Consider the following 22,527-nt stretch of genomic DNA (forward strand, 5'->3'; position numbering starts at 1 on the left):
TCTACAACCCTGTGAGCCTGGGCCCTGTGAGAGGTGGCAGGAACAGAGCAGGCTGTAAGCACAGTTGTGGGGAATGGGGGAACAGGTTGAGCCATCCTATGAACTTCTCCAGGCAGGAGCAGCCCTACCCATCCTGGTGGCCTCATACGAAGTAAACATGTATTCATTCAACTCAACTGTGCTCCAGCTCTGGGCAGCCCCACTTAGCCACTAGTCCCCACCATCTTGGATTTCTCAGCCTCTCTACTACTCACACAATGCACGCAGGAACAATGCACACACACCCTGCTTCCTGCCTTACTGGCAAAGGACCCCAGCTCCTAGGGCTCCTGTCCCAACCTGCCTGCCATTCAGTCTCAGTTATCTCTCTTCCAGTAATGCGCCCTAACCGGACACCTGACCTCTCGGCACGTACCCTTTAGATGCCTCTGCATTGCGTCTGCTGTTTCTCTTCCTGCCCCTGGCTGGAACCAACTATGAAGAGCCCTCGGGCTGAGGTCTACCTCCTGCATCATTTTTGGTTGGAGGAGCCTTTTCTGAGGCTCTCAGATCCAGCTAGGTTTTTCCTGTTACTTCCTCTCTGGGATTTGAAACTAGTCTTTGCCATTGGCGTCCCTCTTGTTGGTTATGCTAGGAGGCTGTGTACCTTAGGCAGATAATGTCTGCTTGGCCCCGAGGCCTTGCTAGATTGTGATCTCTCTGAAGTGGAGCTGTGACTTTCGTCTTTGAATTCTCGAGTCCTTTGGATGGATGGATGGATGGATGAGGTGTGTGGGCACAGCCAAGTGACTTAGGTTGTGGCCTTCCTGTGTATCACTTCATTCTCTCCCTCCCCTGTCCCTCAGCACAGATATGTTCCACACTCCATTGAGCTGGTGCTCCTAAAGGTTTTATCCACTTGGCTGCCAAGGAAGGCACTGGACAACAGCCAGCTTTCTCCCAGAGAGCCCAGCTGACAGAAACTAGCTGTGACCACACAGACAGTAGGAGTATGCAAATGTCCCTCCTTGTCCACATTTCTTGTTTGTGTCCCAAGGAGCTATTTCCCTCTTAGCCAGGATCTGGAGTTTCAGGGCAGGCCTGGCAGTCCTGAGGCTGCTAAAGATGGTCTCTCAGGCTTATTTCTGAGGCCGGCTGAGTCTCCGGAGTTTCTTGAGTTGACTGAGCAGCTCAGAGATAAAAGCCTGAGGGAGAAACAGGAGTGAGACCAGGCTTGGGGTCGCAATTCACCCCCCACCCTGCCCTCCCTAATCTTCCCCTGCCCCTGACTCCCCAGAGAAGTGAGAAGGACCCACAGCCAAGCCTTCCCTTCAAATACTCCTCATTAGCTGCCTCCCCCATTGGGCCTCCTCTTACCCCAGACCAGCAGAATATCCCTTACCTCTGTGGGGCGGGGGCAGTTCCCGAGAATGGCCTAGATAGGAGAGAACACAGACAGGGCCCCAAGTCACAGCACTTTCCTGCAAGTCCCCACCAATCTCCCAAGAATTCTCCCCTCTGGATTGGTTCTCTGCACTCCACCAAAGGAGGCAGAACCTGGGTTTCTGGGTTCCCACTGACCCAAGGCCAGCTTCTAGCCCCCATCCTACCTCCAGCTGAGTCTTCTGCTCCTCTGTGGATAGATCCATGAGAGCTTCCAGGTCAATCTCAGGCTCAGAAGGGGTTGCTTGATCCTATTTGGAAATCACATGGGTCTCAGAGGGGCCTGACCAGCTGGTGCTGGAATGAAGGTTACTGTCAGGGACTCAACCCACCTCTCTCCAATTTCCCATGGTTAGACTTTCTCCTCACTCAGAACACCCATTCAGTTTTCCATTCAACAGTAATTTACTAAACATATACTATATTTTGGCTGGGTGCAGTGGCTCATGCCTGTAATCCCAGCACTTTGGGAGGCCGAGGCAGGCAGATCACCTGAGGTCAGGAGTTTAAGACCAGCCTGGCCAACATGGTGAAATCCTGTCTCTACTAAAAATACAAAAATTAGCTGGGCATGGTGGTGGACACCTGTAATCCCAGCTACCTGGGAGGCTGAGGCAGGAGAATCACTTGAACCCAGAACCTGGGAGGCAGAGGTTGCAGTGAGCCGAGATTGTGCCACTGTACTCCATCCTGGGTGACAGAGGGAGACTTCGTCGCAAAAAAAATTAAAAAAATTAAAAAATTAAAGACATCTGATAAGGGACTGTTACCCAAAAAATACAAAGAATTATTGACCAGGCACAGTGGCTCACTCCTGTAATCCCAGCACTTTGGGAGGCTGAGGTGGGTGGATTATTTGAGGTCATGAGTTCGAGACCAGCCTGGCCAACATGGTGAAATCCTGTCTCTACTAAAAATGCAAAAAGTAGCTGGGCCTCGTGGCACATGCCTGTAATCTCAGCTATTCAGGAGGCTGAGGCAGGAGAATGGCTTCAACCGGAAGGTGGAAGTTGCAGTGAGCGGAGATCGTGCCACTGCACTCCAGCCCGCCTGGGCGAGTCTCTGTCTTAAAACAAAAGCTGGCCACGGTGGCTCATGCCTGTAATCTCAGCACTTTGGGAGGCCGAGGCAGGTGTATCATTTGAGGTCAGGAGTTCTAGACCAGCCTGGCCAACGTGGTGAAACCCCGTCTCTACTGAATATACAAAAATTAGCTGGGTGTGGTTGTGCATACCGGTAATCCCAGCTACTCCAGGAGCTGAGGCAGGAGAATCGATTGAACCCGGGAGGCAGAAGTTGCAGAGAATGGATCGCACCACTGCACTACAGCCTGGGTGACAGAGCAAGACTCTGTCCAAAAAAAAAAAAAAAAAAAAAAAAAATTAAATTACAAGAAGAAGATGAACAACACAATTGAAAAATGGACAAAAGATATGAACAGACACCCCACTAAATAAGACATATAGATGAAAAGTGAGTGTATAAAAAGATGCTCAACATCATATGTCATTAGGGAATTGCAAATTAAAACATTCATTCATTCATGTCATTCGTTGCTAGTGGGAATGCAAAATGGTATGGCTACTTTGGAAGATAGTTTGGTGGTTTCTTACAAAACTAAACTTTTTTTTTTTTTTTTTTGAGACAAAAGTATTGCTCTGTCACCCAGGCTGGAGTGCAGTGGCATGATCAAGGCTTACTGCAGCCTTGACCTCCCAGGCTCAAGGGATCCTCCCACCTCAGCCTCCCAAGTAGCTGGGACCACAGGTGCACACCACCACACCCAGCTAATTTTTTATTTTTTGTAGAGACAGAAGTCTCAATATGTTGTCCAGGCTGGTCTCAAACTCCTGGTCTCAAGTGATCCTCCCACCTCTGCCTCCCAAAGCACTGGGATTACAGGCGTAAGCCACCATGCCCAGCCCTAAACACACTCTTACCATGCAGTCCATTAATTGCACTCCCTTGGTATTTACCCGAATGAGATGAAAACACATTCACACAAAAACCTGCACACAGATGGCTGGGCGCGGTGGCTCACGCCTGTAATCCCAGCACTTTGGGAGGCTGAGGCGGGCTGATCACGAGGTCAGGAGATTGAGACCATCCTGGCTAACACAGTGAAACCCCGTCTCTACTAAAAATACAAAAAATTAGCCAGGCGTGGTGGTGGGTGCCTTTAGTCCCAGCTACTTGGGAGGCTGAGGAAGGAGAATGGTGTGAACCCGGGAGGCAGAGCTTGCAGTGAGCCAAGATGGCGCCACTGCACTCCAGCCTGAGCGACAGAGCGAGACTCCGTCTCAAAAAAAAAAAAAAAAAAAACAAAAAAAAACAAAAAAAACCCAACACATGCACACGGATGATCTATAGCAGCTTTATTCATAATTGCCAAAACATGGAAGCAACTAAGATAGTCTTCAGTAGGTGAATGGATAAACAAACTGGTATGTCCAGAGAATGGAATATTATTCAGTGCGAAAATGAATGAGCTATCAAGCCAGGAAGAGTCATCGAGGAACCTAAAATGCATATGACAGTTAAATAAGCCAGTTTGAAGCCAGTCACAGTAGCATGCACCTGTATAGTCCCAAGGAGTCTAGCCTGGGCAAAAAAGTAGAGACCCTGTCTCAAAAAAAAAAAAAAAAAGAAGAAGAAGCCAACTTAAATACTCTATGATCCCAACAGTAAGACCTGCTGGAAAAAGTATGGCGATAGTAAAAAGATCAGTGATTGCCACAGGGGTAAGAGGGAGGAGGGACAAGTAGACCACAGGGGATTCTCAGGACAGTGAAACTCTTCTGTATGATACTATAACGGTGGATACATGTCATGCACATTTGTCCAAAACCATAGAATGTACAACACCAACAGTGAAGCCTAATTTAAACCATGGACTTTGGTTGATAATGTTGTGCCAATGTAAATTCATTGATTGTAACAAATAATATATAACCTTGCTGCTGGGTGGGGGATAGTGGGGGAAGCTATACATATGTGGGGGCAGGGAGATATGGGAAATATCTTTTACCTTATGCTCAATTTGTCTGTGATCCTAAAACTGCTCTAAAAAATAGGTCTATTAAAAAAGGACGTGAGCTCAAATATAATTAATAAAATTAATATTTTACTGCTTCAACAAGGACATTCTTTCTGTTATCTTTTCATTTACCCATTTTACAGATGAAGAGGACTTTCTTAAGTGAAAACGATGTAGTAGTGAAGAACACGACTACTAGTACAGTTTAGTGCCACTTTCTTGATTCATGTGAAGGGCCACTGTTGCTTTTGCATTATCAGCACAAATGTCAACATACTGAAAAAGGCAAACAAAATCTTAGCATTGGCCAGGTGCGAGGCTGAGGCAGATGGATCACTTGAGGTCAGGAGTTCGAGACCAGCCTGGCCAACTTGGTGAAACCTCCATCTCTACTAAAAATACGAAAATTAGCCAGGTATGGTGCCATGTGCCTGTAATCCCAGCTACTTGGGAGGCTGAGGCAGGAGAATGGCTTGAACTCGGGAAGTGAGCCAATATCGCGCCACTGCACTCCAGCCTGGGCGACAAAGCAAGACTCTCTTTCTCAAAAAAAAAAAAAAAATTACCGTTATTATGAAAATAATCACACAACCTCCGAAAGAGTTCTTGGGAACCTCCGAAAGAGTTCTTAGGAACCTCCATAGGTCACTAGACCACACTTCAAGAACTCATATGTTATCCATTTTTCTGTTGAGATTTTCAGTTTTTTTCTTACTGATTTAAGAACTCTTTCTTTTTAACTTATTGAATTCAGATTAACCCTAGATTCCACATATGATGGAAATAGCTATTGTGCTGGAGGGGTGCTGTTGGGGAAATACATGTATGTGTTTATATAGTTGAGTCTAACGGTATTTTCCAGTGTATATTGCTTTTTTTTTTTTTTTTTGAGATGGAGTTTTGCTCTTGTTGCCCAGGCTGGAGTGCAATGGCATGATCTCGGCTCACAGCAACCTCTGCCTCCCGGGTTCAAGCGATTCTCCTGCCTCAGCCTCCCGAGTAGCTGGGATTATAGGCATGCGCCACCACGCCTGGCTAATTTTGTATTTTTAGTAGAGATGGGGTTTCTCCATGTTGGTCAGGCTGGTCTTGAACTCCTGACCTCAGGTGATCTGCCTGCCTCGGCCTCCCAAAGTGCTGGGATTACAGGCATGAGCCACTGTGCCCGGCCCTTTTTTTTTTGCTGACAGGGTCTCGCTCTGTCACCCAGGCTGGAGTGCAGTGGTGCGATCTCGGCTTACTGCAACCTCTGCCTCCCAGGGTGAAGCAATTCTCCTGCCTCAGCCTCCCAAGTAGCTGAGATTATAGGTGCTTGCCACCATGCCTGGCTAGTTTTTGTATTTTTAGTAGAGATGGGGTTTTACCATGTTGACCAGGCTGGTCTCTACCTCCTGACCTCAGGTGATCCACCCACCTCAGCCTCCCAGAGTGTTGGGATTACAGGCGTGAGCCACCGAGCCTGGCCTAGATTAAAAAACTTAAAAAGCAGAGCCAGAAAAGACATGAATGATAGAATTAGCAGACAAGGAAAACATAAACACAGTAATGAGAGATACAGAAGATAAAAGAAAGAATCAGGCCAGGTACAGTGGCTCACGCCTATAATCCCAGCACTTTGGGAGGCTGAGATTGGCGGCTCACTTGAGGTCAGGAGTTTGAGAGTTTGAGACCAGCCTGGCCAAAATGGTGAACCCCGTCTCTACTAAAAATACAAAAATTTAGCCAGGTGTTCTGGCGTACACCTGTAATCCCAGTTACTCGGGAGGCTGAGGCAGCAGAATGGCTTGAACCCGGGAGGTGGAGGTTGCAGTGAGCCAAGATCAGGCCACTGCCCTCCAGCCAGGGTGACAGAGCAAGACTCCGTCTCAAAATAAAATAAAAATATAAAGAAATAAAGAAATAAAAGAACCAGCCAGGCACACTGGCTCATGCCTATAAAAGAACCAGCCAGGCACAGTGGCTCATGCCTTAATCTCGGCACTTTGGTGGGGGCTAAGACAGGAGAGTGCTTGAGGCCAGGAGTTTGAGACCAGCCTGAGCAACATAGCAAGAACTCTTCTCCATTAAAAAAAAAAATAAGAAGAAGAAAAAAAGAACCAGGCCGGGTGCCGTGGCTCACGCCTGTAATCCTAGCACTTCGGAGGCCGAGGTGGGGATCACCTGAGGTCAGGGGTTCGAGACCAGCCTGGCTAACATGGTGAAACCCCATCTCTACTAAAAATACAAAAATTAGCCGGACATGGTGCGCATGCCTGTAATCCCAGCTACTCAGGAGGCTAAGGCAGGAGAATTGCTTGAACCAGGGAGGCAGAGGTTGCAGTGAGCTGAGATCATACCATTTGCACTCCAGCCTGGGTGACAGAGTGAGAGTCTGTCTCAAAACAAACAAACAAACAAAACCAAATGGAGCACCTAGAGAAGAAAAATTGCATATTTTAAATGTAAACCTTACTGGATAGAATTAACAGCATGTTTAACACTGTGGGGAAAAAAAAAAGGTCAGTTGAAGATATAGCAAATGAAATGAGCCAAAATGAAGCACAGATTAAAAAAAAACCTGGGTGGGCAGGGTAGTGGGGGAGGACAGAATAGAAAAGAACTTCGATGACCTATGGATATCAAGTGGTCTAACATCTGTAACTGGAATCTCAGAGGGTGCGAGTGGGCATTATAATAAAGATAAACTCTAGGCCAGGCGTGGTGGCTCACGCCTGTAATCCCAGCACTTTGGGAGGCTGAGGCAGGCGGATCACCTGAGGTCAGGGGTTTGAGACCAGACTGGCCACCATGGCGAAACCCCATCTCTACTAAAAATACAAAAATTAGCCGGGTGTGGTGGTGCATGCCTGTAACCCCAGCTACTGGGGAGGCTGAGGCAGGAGAATCAGTCAAACCTGGGAGGCGGAGGTTGCAGTGAGCCGAGATCGTACCACTGCACTCCAGTGTGGGCGATAAAGTGAGACTCTGTCTCAAAAACAAACAAACAAACAAACAAAAAACACTCTAATGATTAGAACTTTGCCTTTAAAAAAGTATCAGTCTTGGTCAGGTGCAGTGGCTTATGCCTGTAATCCCAGCACTTTGGGAGGCTGAGGTGGGAGGATTGCTTAAGTTCAGGAGTTCAAGACCAGTCTGGGCAACATAGGCAGACCTCGTCTCTACACACACACACACACACACACACACACACACACACACACACACACACACACACACACACATATAAATTAAACAATAATAAAAAATAAAAAAGTATCAGTCCTGCTCCCCAAACCATCATTATATCATTTTTGATATTCAATATATACATAGTCATGTGCCACATAACGATGTTTCAGTCAATAACTAACCACATATACAATGGTAATCCCATAACGTTATAATGGGGTCGGGCTCGGTGGCTCACACCTGTAATCCCAACACTTTCAGAGGCCAAGGCGGGTGGATCACTTGAGCTCAGGAGTTTGAGACCAGCCAGGGAAACATGATGTAATCCCGTCTCTACAAAAAATGAAAAAATTACCTGGGTGTGGTGGCCTGTGCCTGTGCTCCCAGCTACTTGGAAGGCTGAGGTGGGAGGCTGGCTTGAGCCCAGGAGGTGGAGGTTGCAATGAGCCAAGATCAAGCCACTGCACTCCAGTCTGGGTCAAAGGGCCAGAATCTGTCTCAATAATAATAATAATAATAATGGAGGCCGGGAGCAGTGGCTCACACCTGTAATCCCAGCACTTTGGGAGGCCAAGGCAGGCGGATCACCTGAGGTCGAGAGTTTGAGACCAGCCTGGCCAACATGAGGAAACTCTGTCTCTACTAAAAATACAAAAATAAGCCTAGTGTGGTGACGCGTGCCTGTAATCCCAGCTACTCAGGAGGCTGAGGCAGGAGAAGCGCTTGAACCTGGGAGGCGGAGGTTGCAGTGAACTGAGATCACACCACTGCACTCCAGCCTGGGTGACGGAGCAAAACTCTGTCTCAAAAAAAAAAAAAAAAAAAAAAAAGGAGATTATAATGGAGCTGAAAATTTCCTATTGCCTTGTGACATTGTAGCCATCATAATGTCATAGTGCAAGGCATTAGTTACATATTTGTGATGCTGGTGTAAACAAATCTACAGTACTGCAGTTGTATAAATGTATAGCACATGCAATTACGCACAGTACAGAATACATATAATGATAATAAATAACTATATTAGTTTATGTATTTACTATACTTTTTATCATTATTTTAGGGTGTTCTCCTTCTACTCATTAAACAAACAAAAAAGTTACTGTAAACCAGTCGTAGGGAGATTCCTCAGGAGGTATTCCAGAAGAAGGCACTGTTGGAGATGACAGCTGCATGCCTGTTATTGCCCCTAAAGACCTTCCAGTGGCAAAAGAAGTGGAGGTGGAAGATAGTGATATTGATGATCCTGACCCTATTGAGGCTAATGTGTGTGCTTATGTATTCGGTTAAAAAAAAATTTAAAAAGTTAAAAAAAAATTAAAAATGTGAAAAATAGAACAAAGCTCCAGCCTGGTCAACATGGTGAAACCCCATCTCTACAAAACATACAAAAATTAGCCAGGCATGGTGGTGTGCGCCTGTAGTCCCAGCTATTTGGGAGGCTGAGGTAGGAGAATCACTGGAACCCAGGAGGTCGACGCTGCAGTGAGCCATATTCGTGCCACTGCACTCCAGCCTGGGTAACAAAGTGAGACCCTGTCTAAAAAAAAAAAGCTTGTAGAATAGGCATATAAAGAAAGAAAATATTTCTGTACAACTGTAAAATGTGTTTGTGTTTTAGACTAAGTGTTATTACAAAAGAGTCAAAAAGTTAAAAAATTAAAAAGTTTAGGGCCAGGTGTAGCGGCTCACACCTGTAATCCCAGCACTTTGGAAGGCTGAGGTGGGAGGATTGCTTGAGTCCAGGAGTTCGAGACCAGCCTGGGCAACATGGCAGACCCCCATCTCTATTTAAAAAAAAAAAATTTAAGTTTATAATGTAAAAAAGTTACAGTAATCTGAAGTTAGCTTATTACTGAAGAAAGAAAAAAAAATTTTATAGGCTGGGCACAGTGGCTCATTCCTGTAATCCCAGTACTTTGGGAAGTCAAGGCAGGCAGATTGCTTGAGCCCAAAAGTTCGAGACCAGCCTGGGAAACATAGTGAGACCTTGTCTCTAAAAAAAAAAAAGAAAGAAAGAAAAAAATATTTTTATAAATTTAGTGTAGCAGCTGGTTATGGTGGTTCATGCCTATAATCCCAACACTTTGAAAGGCCAAGGCAGGAGGATCGCTTGAGGTCAGGAGTTCAAGACCAGATTCTTTTTTTTTTTTTTTTTTGAGATGGAGTTTCGGTCTTGTTGCCCAGGCTGGAGTGCAATGGCGTGATCTCGGCTCACTGCAAACTCTGCCTCCCGGGTTCAAGTGATTTTCCTGCCTCAGCCTCCCGAGATGCTGGGATTATGGGTGCTTACCACCACGTCCTGCTAATTTTTGTATTTTTTTAGTAGAGATGGGGTTTTGCCATGTTGGTGAGGCTGGTCTCAAACTCCCAACCTCAGGTGATCCACCTGCCTTGGCCTCCCAAAGTGCTGGGATTACAGGCATGAGCCACCATGCCTGGCCTCAAGACCGGTTTTTTAAAACTTAAAAAGACATTTTGTTGTTGTTGTTTTGTGGAGTTTTTGTTTTTGTTTTTGAGATAGGGTCTCTTCTGTCACCCAGGCTGCAGTGCAGTGGCACAATCATGGCTCACTGCAGCCTCAACCTCCCGGGCTCAAGCAATCCTCCTACCTCAGCCTCTCAAGTAGCTGGGACTACAGGTGCACACCACCACATCCAGCGAATTTTTTTTTTTTTTTTTTTTTTTTTTATAGAGTTTCGCTCTTGTCGCCCAGGCTGGAGTGCAATGGTGCAATCTTGGCTTACTGCAACCTCTGTCTCCTGGGTTCAAGCGATTCTCCTGCCTCAGCCTCCCAAGCAACTGGGATTACAAGTGGCCACCACCATGCCTGGCTAATTTTGTATTTTTAGTAGAGACGGGATTTCACCATGTTGGCCAGGCTGGTCTCTAACTCCTGACCTCAGGTGATCCGTCCACTTCGGCCTCCCAAAGTGCTGGGATTACAAGCATGAGCCACTGCACCTGGCCCCTGGCTAATTTTTAAAAATTTTTTTGTAGAGTGGGGTCCCACTATGTTGCCCAGGCTGATCCTGAGCTCCTGGGCTCAAGCAATCCTCCTGCCTCGGCCTCTCAAGTGCTGGGATTACAGTTATGAGCCACTGTACCCAGCAGGAAAGAAAGAATTTAGTGCAGCCTACGTGTACAGTGTTTATAAAATCTACAGTAATGTCCTAGGCCCTCACATTCACTCACCATTCACTCACCGACTCACCCAGAACAACTTCCAGTCCTGCAAGATCCATTCATAGTAAGTGACCTATATAGTTGTGCCATTTAAAATCTTTTCTACCATATTTTTACTATACCTTTTCTATGTTTAGATATATAAATACTTAGCATTATATTATAGCTGCCTACAGTATTCAGTACAGTAAACTGCTGTACAGGTTTGTAGCCTAGGAATAATAGCTACACCATATAGCCTACATGTGTGGTAGGCTATACCATCTAGGTCTGTGTACATACACTCTATGATGTTTGCACAATGATGAAATTGCTTAACAATGTAGCATTTCACAGAATGTATCCCTGTGGTTAAGCAGGGCATGACTATATATTGAATATAAGGTATGTGTATTACTGAGTACAAGACTGCCACTGGGGTGCAGTGGCTTACCCCTGTAATCCCAGCACTTTGAGAGGCCAAGGTGGGAAGATTGCTTGAGCCCAGGAGTTAAAGACAAGCCTGAACAACATAGCAAGACTCCATCTCCATTAAAAAAAAAAATAAGGACTACTACGGCAACCTGGTGTTGAGAATATGGGCTCATACCACAGTCCAAATACTCTTGCCCTCAAATAATTTTTGAACTCTCAGAACATAAGCAGGTATATAAAACAACCCCTACTGAGATGAACAAGTGTGAGACGTGTGACTCTATGTCATGTAGGGTGGTTTCCTGGAAGCTGCTGCCTGATTTGACTCCCTTTCTTACTTCCTTTCCATACCCAGGGTCCTTACTCCTGACCTCTCTACTAGGGAGACCAGCAATTAAATAAGGCTCAGATGAACCAACAATTTTTTTTTTCCTTTTTTAATAGAGGCAATCAAGTTAAACACAAATGTTTGTTTCACACATTCACTGACAATACTGTTTTTTTTTTTTTGAGATAGGGTCTTGCTTTGTCACCCAGGCTGGAGTGCGGTGGCACGATCATGGCTTACTGCAGCCTTGACCTCCCAGGCTCAAGCAATCCTCCCTCCTCAGCCTCCCAAGTGGTTGGAACCACAGGCACGCACCACCACACCCTGCTAATTTTTTGTATTTTTTTGGACAGGGTTTCACCATATTACCTATTCAAATCTAACTCTTGGACTCAGGCAATTTGCCCACCTCAGCCTCCCAAAGTGCTGCGATCATAAACATGAGCCACTGTGCCCAGCTGACAATACTTTTTTTAAGTCAAAAGTTTAATAGAATTATTAAATTCTAATTAATAGAATTAAAATGTTACTATATCAAAAAGGAAGCTACAGGAAAGGAATGTTTCAAAACTCTGGGATGGTCAACAGTGTCCCTTGCTAATGTGAAGATTAGATTTACCCCCAAGGCAGTGACTGGTGACCTTGGCCAGAGCTCTCAAAAGAGTGGTGGAAACAGAAGCCGGATTCCAGTGGATTGAGTGATGACAGGCAGGGAAAAAGTAAATAAGGCTGTGAGTGTGGACAAGTCCTTTAAGGAGTTTGGCTCTAATGTGACAAGAAATGGGGGATACCAGGCCAGGCGCGGTGGCTCATTCCTGTAATCCCAGCACTTTGGGAGGCTGAGGCGGGTGGGTCACCTGAAGTCAGTAGTTTGAGACCAGACTGGCCAAAATGGTGAAACCTCATCTCTACTAAAAATACAAAAAATTGGCCAGGTGTGGTGGTCGGCGCCTGTAATCCCAGCTACTTGAAAAGCTGAGGCAGGAGAATCACTTGAACCTGGGAGGCGGAGGTTGCAGTGAGCCAAGGTCATGCCATTGTACTCCAGCCTGGGCAACAAGAGTGAAACTCTGTCTCAAAAAAAAAAAAAAGAAAAGAAAGAAAGAAATAGAGGGGATGGTAACAAAAGGGGTGCATGTTGGGCAAGGGTCTCCATAAAATAGAAGAAACTCATGTGTGTTTAAGTCCCTGCTTAGAAGGCAAATCATGCTCTACCTCCGGACAACAGGAGCTCTAGGACCCCAAGTCTGCGTCCCCAGACTTGATTCCTCTGAAGACCCCACACCGGGCTGCACATCCAGGGAGAAGAGGTAGGTCCCTCCAACAAACGAAGGTTGGTCCCAAGATATTAAACAAGTAGAGTGCTGTATCCTTAGATGCTTTCCCACTGCTGCTGTCTAAGGTGGGTATCTGGGGTAGAGCCCTGGTGGGTGGGCAGGGGCTCTCTGTAAACTGGAATGGAGCAGAGTAAGGCTGGAGACTGTGCTGTCTTGACCTCTGCCCAAGATGACCAACCACCTGGGGCTTCCCCAGCCACTTAACTGCTTCCTGCTGAAAAGAGCAGGGATTGGGAGAGAAACTGCCACCTGGCACCTTTGGACAATTACCATGGCAATCACGGCCAGGCATTTTATTCCAGTCATTGCCTGGGAATGCTCCTTCCACATGTCTTGCTTTCTGTGTTACAGGCTTATTACTGTACAGCCTCCAGCCCTCCACTTTCATCTTGCAAAACAAGGTTCTTTCTTTGATGTCTGGAAGGATTTGCCCCGGAGTGTCAGAAATTTGAGACTGTATGCAAGTGCACAATAAACAATCTGAAATTGAAACTGATCCAGTGGAGAGTGCTGGAATTAGGGAAGAGCAGTGGATATGTCCTGCGAGGTCAGAGCAGACACAGGCCAAGATAGTTTGCCTCCCAGCTCCAAGGGGTCTCCCTACCCTCAGTGGGTGGGCTTGGGAGGTAGATGCTTGGGATGCTGCATCTTTGGTCAACACCTTGACCAAACTGACACATGACCCAGTTAGTTTCGAGATAGACTGGGTCACATCAATCATTCTTCACCACCTGCAACCCTAGGACTGCTGATAACCCTTACCCACAGGAATTATAGGGCCCTGCTGCCCCAAAAAGATAGGATCTGAGTCAACAAGAAAGAGAAACAAGGACAACATATTTTGAACTCCTGGCTAGCTTGGCGTATGGTTCTCAGCCCAGCCACACATTAGAACCAACTGTGGAGCTTATAAAAAATGCCCAGTATCTGGACTCCACTGTAGTAGATTTAAATTCAGTTGAGGAGGAGCCAGGGCATCTGTTTTTTTTCTTAAGTATTTCAAGTGTGGAGAACCATAGGCTGCTCAAATAAGTGGCCAGGCTCCACACCTGGTCCCAAGGTTTCCTAGTTGTGTGACCTTGGGCAAGTTACTCAACATCTGTAAACCTCCATTCCCTCAGCTGTAAAGCAGTACCTGCTGGCCAGGCATGGTGGCTCACACCTGTAATCCCAGCATTTTGAGAAGCCAAGATTAGAGGATCGTTCGAGCCCAGGAGTTCAAGACCAACCTGGGCAACATAGCAAGATCTCATCTCTATAAAAAAAGAAAAACAGTACCTGCTTAATGGAGTTGTGGGGAGGATTAAATGAAAGAATGCATGTCAGTGCCTGGCATTGAGCCTAGCACATAGTTGTGTTCAGAATGTTATTCTTATTACTGGAACAGCAGTTGTTACCTCTCTAGAATCCAGGTTTAAAGGTATATAAGTAAGAAAGTGCCATTTCCAGTGACCAGGGACCAAGACCTGTCCTTTTCCCAGAGTGGGGTTGAAGAGTGTTAGTCAGAGCCAGGGTCAAAGATTGCTTAGGTCCTGGTATTGGCACTCAACTTTGGTTACTCTTAACATTATAGTCCCGCACTGTCCATTCTGAAATAACGAAAATATTCTATATTTGTGCTGACAACATAGTAGTCAGTAGCCACATGGGGCTATTTAACACTTGAGATGTGGCCCATGTTGGCTGGGTGCGGTGGCTCACGCCTGTAATCCCAGCACTTTGGGAGGCCGAGGTGGGCAGATCACCTGAGGTCGAGAGTTCGAGACCAGCCTGACCAACATGGAGAAACCCCGTCTCTACTAAAAATACAAAATTAGTCGGGCACGGTGGCGCATGCCTGTAATCCCAGCTACTCGGGAGGCTGAGGCAGGAGAATCGCTTGAACTTGGGAGGCGGAGGTTGCAGTGAGCCAAGATCACGGCATTGCACTCCAGGCTGGGTTACAGAGTAAGACTCTGTCTCAAAAAAAGGCAAAAGAAAAAAGAAATGTGGCCCATGTGACTGGGGAACTGAATAATTTTATTTAATTATAACTCATTTAAAGTCAAACAGCTACACATGGCTGATGGCTACAGAATTGGAAAATGTAGCTCTAGGCTGGGCATGGTGGTGCACACCTGTAATCCCAGCACTTTGAGAGGCCGAGGCAGGCAGACTGTTTAAGCCAAGGAGTTCAAGACCAGCCTGGGCAACACGGTGAAAAGCCGTCTCTACAAAAAAAACAAAAAACAAAAAAATTTGCCAGGCGTGGTGGTGTGCACCTGTAGTCCCAGCTACTCAGGAGGCTGAAGTGGGAGGATGGCTTGAACCCAGCAGGCAGAGCAGTGAGCTGAGATTGCACTACTGCATTCCAGCCTGTGCAACAGGGCAAGACTTTGTCTCAAAAGCAAACAAACAAACAAAAAAAAAAGAAAGAAAGAAAGAAACAAAGAAAAAGAAAAGAAACAAAAATGTAGCTCTGGACATGTATGTGCATTGAGCATGGGAGTAAATAAAGATATAAAATTTTGAAACATAGTGTGACCAAGCATTTTCCCTTCTATTGTCTCATTTGAGCCTCAGAAAGTCCTATAAAGGAGATACGACAGGCACTAACAGCCCTATTATAGATTAGCAATGTTAAAAGACCTTCCCCAGATCACAAAGAGCATTAGAGGCGCAGACAAGCCTAGAGGGAGGCAGACTTCTGGACTTCAAACCGATGCTTCTTTCTTTCATCAGTTACAAAAGCTTTCTCTTCACGGAAGCACCTCACATCAGCCCTCCAGCTCCTGTGAAGGTCTCAGTGCCCTGGGTGGGCCCCAGGCCCCCATCTCCTCCCACTATCCGCTGTGCTACCCACCTGGAAGAGCTCCTGAACTTGAGCATCCACCCATTGCTCCATCTCCAGCCAGCGCTGGAGCTGGCCCCGGTCATACTTCACTGTCAGGCGGCTGGGTCTCCGGGACCTGGGTATCTTGGAGGAGTCCGGGTGGGACTTGGACTCTGAGTCTGTGGATGATGTCCTTCTCCTCCCAGAAGCCCAGTGGACCTTCTTACATGGGTTCTCCCCGTCTGGGCTGGGAGATGTGCAGGAAGCAGGGCTTGAAGACAGCATGGAAGGATTGGAGCTGGGCAAGGAGCTGGGAAAAACCGCCAGTTCAGAGCAGAGCCACAGAGGGAAGTGAGGAGACAGAGAATAGGAGAGGCCAGCAGAGAAGAAATGAAGGCAGGAGGAGGGCCAAGGCTCCCAGGGAGGGGCAAGGGCAAAGATCAATAGGACTTTGGTGCTGGGAATGCCAGTCTCCTGGCTCCTCACTGCCAGCCAGTGAGTGGCACTCCAGAGCCATGCCCCAGCCTCCCTTTCTGCAGCTTCTAGGGCCCAAAGTGGCATAAACTGCAGACGAGCAAAGGTCAAGAGGCTGCCATGCCCAGGGACGAGGAAGGGGCCCTGGGGTCCTGAAGGGTACAGGGCTCCAATCGCTGCTCTATGGCCAGCTCTGGAATGGGACCTGAGTCGTTCTCACCTGAGATCCCTCTGTATCCCACCTTCCTGGGGCTGGATCCACTCTGGGCTCTGAGAAGCTGTGGTCAGATTCCGCAGAAGCAGGGTCCCTGGCTGGCAGGGATTCTTACTCAGAGCGTAGCACTACTGGGGGCAGAGCCCCACCTGGTAGATAGAGTTGGAGGTCAGTTATCGATGGCTCCCGTAGGACCAGTGCCCCCAGTGTCTGGGTGTGTCCGAATGTAAACTGCTATCAGCCTGGCCTATAAAGGCAGTTTACCTGCTTGTAAAGGCAAATTTATCAAGACTTGTCTACCATGCCCGCTCCCCTGAGGCAACTGCTTAGGAAGCCATGTTTATTACCACGTGACCCTCCCCCTATTCATGTATTTGCTGACACAGAGGAAACCTGCAAACCTAACTTATACACAGGTGTCAGGGACTAATACTTCCAGGCATACATACTTGCATTCTAAGGCAGGGTATTTTTGTTTAGTCTTTTGTAATGAAAATTTCTAAACTTTAAAAAAAAAAGTGACAGAAGAACACTGTAATTTTTTTTTTTTTTTTTTGAGATGGAGTCTCGCACTGTCACCCAGGCTGGGGGGCAATGCTGCGATCTTGGCTCACTGCAACATCCGCCTCCCAAGTTCAAGCAATTCTCCTGCCTCAGCCTCCCAAGAAGCTGGGATTACAGGCGCCCACCACCATGCCCGGATAATTTTTTGTATTTTTAGTAGAGACGAGGTTTCACTATGTTGCCCAGGCTGGTCTCAAATGCCTGACCTCATGATCCACCCGCCTCGGCCTCCCAAAGTGGTGGGATTACTGGAATGAGCCACCGTGCCCAGCCTGTAATTTTTTTAAAATGGGGCCAGGCATGGTGGCTCACGCCTGTAATCCCAGCACTCTGGGAGGCCGAGGCGCCTGGATTGCTTGAGCTCAGGAGTTCAAGACCAGCCTGGGCAACATGGTGAAATTCTCTCTCTACCAAAAAAAAAAATAATAATAATACAAAAAATTAGCTGCGTTGGGAGACCCAGGCGGGAAGATTGCTTGAGGCCAGTAGTTCAAGACCAGTCCGGGCAACACAGTGAGATCTTGTCTCCATTAAAAAATGTACACAATGGGCCAGGCACGGTGGCTCATGCCTGTAATCCCAGCACTTTGGGAGGCTGAGGCGGACAGATGACTTGAGGTCAGGAGTTTGAGATCAGCCTGGCCAACATGGCAAAACCCTGTCTCTACTAAAAATACAAAAATTAGCCGGGCGTGGTGGCACACGTCTGTAGCCCCAGCTATTCAGGAGGCTGAGGCAGGAGAATCGCCTGGGCCCAGGAGGCGGAGGTTGCAGTGAGCCGAGATCGTGCCACTGCACTCCAGCCTGGATGACAGAGCAAGACCCCATGTCAAAAAAAAAAAAAAAAAAAAAGTAAAAAATGAAAAGCAAGATTACTCAGATGTGGTGGTGCACACCTGTCATCCTAGCTGCTCGGAAGGTGGGAAAATCACTTCAGCCCAGGAGTTCAAGGCTACAGTGAGCTACAATGGCAACACTGCACTTAAGCATGGGCGACAGAGCAAGACCCTGTCTCAAAAAAGGAAAAAGGCGAATGGATGACAGTTTAATGATGAAATTTTAGGCCCTCACTTAAGAAGGTAAGGGAGGTGTTTGAGTGGCTGGAAGCTAAGATGGCAGCCAGGAAAAGCCCAGGCTTTGGAGGAAGGCTGACAATCTGAGTTCAACTCAGCTTTGCCCTGCATTGGTTTTATAATCCTTGGCCAAGTTTCATAGCCTGTTTTCACACCTGCAGATCGGGCTTGTTGGGAAGATAAAATGAGATGATGCATGTAAACATTTAGCATGGTAACTGAAACAGAGTCCCTGTCAGTAGACATTCATTCCTGTCCTTTATTTACCTCCCCACTCTCCCTGCCCTCCTGGCGAGGCTCTGGTGGCCAATGCCTGGGCTTTCATCAGTGTGGCTCTCTTCCTGAGCAGGAGGAGGGGGGCCTCTAGGATGCATCTTGTCGACTCAGCTGTCACTTTAACACTCTGTGGCCGGGAGGCATTATTATGATAGTTCCCTGCCTCTTCTGTTTCCTATCTTCTGAAGGGTTTGAGAGCGCTTTCGGGAAAAGAAACTAGATGAGAAGAGTCACTGTGTTTTGTTCATTTATTTACTCACTCATTTAACAAAGATTTTATGAGCTCCCCTGGTAGGCCAAACATTATGCTCAGTGGTTATTCAAGAGCCACAGGATGGGCACGGTGGGTCACACCTGTGATCCCAGCACTTTGGGAGGCTGAGGCGAGAAGATTGCTTGAAGTCAGGAGTTCAAGACCAGCCTGATCAACATAGTGAGACCTTGTCTCTATAAAAAATAAACAAAGGGCAGGCGCGGTGGCTCACACCTGTAATCCCAACAGTTTGGGAGGCTGAGGTGGGTGGATCACCTGAGGTTAGGAGTTTCAGACCAGCCTGGTCAACATGGTGAAACCTCATCTCTGCTAAAAATACAAAAAGTTAGCCGGGCGTGGTGGTGGGCACCTGTAATCCCAGCTACTTGGGAGGCTGAGGCAAGAGAATTGCTTGAACCCAGGAGACGGAGGTTGCAGTGAGCTGAGATCGTGCCATTGCACTCCAGCCTGGGCAACAAGAGCGAAACTCTGTCTCAAAAAAACCCCCAAAAATAACAACAACAACAATAACAACAAAAAACAAACAAAACAAAAAACAAAGAAGAACAAAAGAGACACAGTCCCTGCCTTCATGGAAGGAACTTATAGTCTAGTGTGAAAATAAACAAACAACAATCAACTCATCAAATAAATGTAAAATTGCAATTTCATTTAGTGATTTGAAGAAAAGTAGGAGCTGCTATATGAATGTCTAATGGAGGTGTAACCTGGAAAGTGATAACATCTGGACTGAGTTCTGACAGATGAATAGAAGTTAAACTGGCCCAGGAGCCAGCAGGGATGGGCCTGGCAGAATGCAGAGGACATGCAAAGGCCCTGTGGCAGAAGGGAGATGGTGAGTACAAGGGACTAAGAGGGTCAATGGGGCTGGAACAGAGGGAGGAGAGAGGGAAAAGTGAGGCAGGAGAAAGGGTTGAGGTACCCAGGCAGGGCCCTGTAAGCCACGTTGAGGAATTTTGTCTCCATCTTAAGGGCATTGGGCAGTCACTGAAGAGTCTTAAGCAATGGCGCTTGGGCAAGTTGACATGTTCAGATTTAAACTTCCAAACAATCACCGTGGCTGTTGCACAGAAAGACAATCAGAGGGCACAGAAGGGCTGGTGGAGGCCAGCTAGAAGGCCATTGCAGTAAAGCTAGTAGGGGAGGTAGTGCTGTCAATGGCAAGAAGCAGGCAAATTGGACAGCTACTTAGGAGGTAACGTTTAACAGATATTGACTGGTAATGGGCTGGGGACACACAAACATGAAAACTTTATGAAAGCCTACACAGGGACAGACAGATGCATGCATGCAGCCTCTGTGAACATGTTTCAGGCCGGGAGCAGTGGCTCATGCCTGTAATCCCTGCACTTTGGGAGGCTGAGTCGGGCGGATCACCTGAAGTCAGGAGTTCGAGACCAGCCTCACCAACATGGAGAAACCCCATCTCTACTAAAAATACAAAATTAGCCGGGCGTGGTGGCACATGCCTGTAATCCCAGCTACTAGGGAGGCTGAGGCAGGAGAATCGCTTGAACCTGGGAGGCGGAGGTTGCGGTGAGCCGAGATCGCGCCATTGCACTCCAGCTTGGGCAACAAGAGCAAAACTCCATCTCAAAAAAAAACAAAAACAAAAACCAAAAAACGAAAAACAAAGCAAACAAACAAAAAAAAAACGTGTTTCATTCGTAAACTGGGGGTTGATAAGATTCTATATGAGCACGCAGCATGGATACCATGAAGCTTGATGGCACACGAATGAGTGATGTCCATTATTTATAGCAAGAGGCTCCTTATTATATCCTTCCAACTTAGCACTGACCCACATCTCCTCCCTGGCCTGTTGGTACCACCATTCATCAGTAAGTTTGCCCAAAGATAAGGGAGCTCAAGATCCAAGATGAGATAAGAGATAAAAGCCACCAGGAGCACACAGCCACATCAGGGCAGAAAAAGAGGGTGGGGGCCTGGGCAGGGAGAAAGGTGCCTGCCTGCTCTCCTGGCTTGGGCCAGGTCCAGTGCTGAGATAAAATGGGCAGCAGGCAGACTCCAGCAGAACCAGGCTGCTCTTTTTAAATGTCTTTTCTTTTATAAAAACTTTATTATAGCCGGGCGCAGTGGCTCACTCCTGTAATCCCAGCACTTTGGGAGGCCCAGATGGGCAGATCATGAGGTCAGGAGATCGAGACCATCGTGGCTAACACGGTGAAACCCCATCTCTACTAAAAATACAAAAAATTAGCCGGGCGTGTTGGCAGGCGCCTGTAGTCCCAGCTACTCGGGAGGCTGAGGCGGGAGAATGGCATGAACCCAGGAGGCGGAGCTTGCAGTAAGCCAATTGCGCCACTGCACTCTAGCCTGGGGGACAGAGCAAGACGCTCTGTCAAAAAAAAAAAAAGAAAAGAAAAGAAAAGAAAAACTTTATTATAGAAGAAAAACATGTTTATTTAGAAACTTTTCTAAATTTTCTAAAACATGGACAGGCACGGTGGCTCACGCTTGTAATCCCAGCACATTGAGAGGGCGAGGTCGGGAGTTCGAGACCAGCCTGGGCAACATGGTGAAACCTCATCTCTACTAAAAATACAAAAAATTAGCTGGGCATGGTGGCACGTGCCTGTAATCCCAGCTACTCGGGAGGCTGAGGCAGAAGAATGTCTTGAGCCCGGGAGGCGGAGGTTGCAGTGAGCCTAGATTGTGCCACTGTACTCCAGCCTGGGCGACAGAGCAAGACTCTGTCTCAAAAAAAAATTTTTTTTAAACATTCAAAATTTCCCATAATCCCACCAGACAAAAACCACCACCACTAACATTATGACAAGTTTCTTTCTTGTCTATTTTTTTCTAGTCTTTATATATCTACTTATATATATCATATATATGAGATATATATATCATATATATGATATATATATGATATATATCATATATATGAGATATATATCTCATATATATGATATATATATGATATATATCATATATATGACATATATATGATATATATATCATATATATGACATATATATGATATATATCATATATATGACATATATATGATATATATATCATATATATGATATATATATGATATATATCATATATATGATATATATGATATATATGATATATATATGACATATATATGATATATATATCTATGATATATATATATGATATATATATATATATATATTTTTTTTTTTTTTTTGAGATGGAGTCTTGCTCTGTCACCCAGGCTGGAGTTCAGTGGTGTGATCTCAGCTCACTTCAACCTCTGCCTCCCCAGTTCAAGCTATTCTCCTGCCTCAGCCTCTCAAGTAGCTGGGATTACAGACAACTGCCACCACGCCCAGCTAATTTTTGTATTTTTAGTAGAGACGGGGTTTTACCATGTTGGCAGGGTGGTCTCAAACTCCTGACCTTAGGTGATCTGCCCGCCTCGGCCTCCCAAACTGCTGGGATTATAGGCGTGAGCCACCGCACCCGGCCCTCTATGCATATATATTTAACATAGTTAAATACTATGTATAGTTATTTGGAAAACTTTTAAATTAGTATGATTATTCAAGAAATGAATTTTTAAGAAGATGTGCTCATTGTGGAAAACTCTAAAATACAAATGAACAAAGAAAAGTATAAATTATCTGGTGTATTTACTTTCCATTTTTTTCACATAGTTTGGGTTTTCACAAAATTCGATCATTTCCTAACATTATGAATACATTTTATAACTTAATATATTTTGGTTACATTTTATGTCATTAAGTAGTTGTATTTATTTATTTTTTGAGACAGTCTCACTCTGTCGCCCAGGCTGGAGTGCAGTGGTGTGATCTCAGCTCACTGCAACCTCTGCCTCCCAGATTCAAGTGATTCCCCTGCCTCCTGATAGCTGCGATTACAGGCACATGCCATCATGCCCAGCTAATTTTTTTTTTTTTTTTTTTTGAGACAAAGTCTCGCTCTTGT

General features: G+C 46.2%; 1 protein-coding gene across 2 annotated transcripts; it reads right to left on the reverse strand.

Annotated features, from left to right (window-relative positions):
- Positions 1-127: 127 nt before the first annotated feature.
- Positions 128-21,339, reverse strand: PPP1R14D (protein phosphatase 1 regulatory inhibitor subunit 14D). Of its 2 annotated transcripts, XM_034938551.3 has the most exons (4): positions 15,735-21,339; positions 1,590-1,673; positions 1,382-1,414; positions 128-1,184 (listed from the first exon to the last, which is right to left on the reverse strand). In XM_034938551.3, exons 1-4 carry the CDS (start codon positions 16,263-16,265, stop codon positions 1,119-1,121), a joined length of 714 nt encoding a protein of 237 aa, XP_034794442.1. In that variant the 5' UTR covers positions 16,266-21,339; the 3' UTR covers positions 128-1,118. The 2 variants fall into 2 exon arrangements, with proteins under 2 accessions (XP_034794442.1, XP_054954621.1); XM_055098646.1 differs by having other exon boundaries at positions 1,062-1,673; positions 15,735-16,394.
- Between the last annotated feature and the right edge of the window lie 1,188 nt (positions 21,340-22,527).

This window comes from Pan paniscus, chromosome 16 (genome assembly GCF_029289425.2).
Source record: "Pan paniscus chromosome 16, NHGRI_mPanPan1-v2.0_pri, whole genome shotgun sequence".
Taxonomy (NCBI): Eukaryota; Metazoa; Chordata; class Mammalia; order Primates; family Hominidae; genus Pan; species Pan paniscus.

Excerpts from the sequence above, each read along its gene's own strand:
- PPP1R14D (XM_055098646.1), bottom strand. The coding sequence starts at position 16,265 with ATGCCACTTTGGGCCCTAGAAGCTGCAGAAAGGGAGGCTGGGGCATGG. Across the intron at positions 1,674-15,734 it reads AAGTTCAGGAGCTCTTCCAG|GATCAAGCAACCCCTTCTGA; the intron begins GTGGGTAGCACA and ends ATTTCCAAATAG.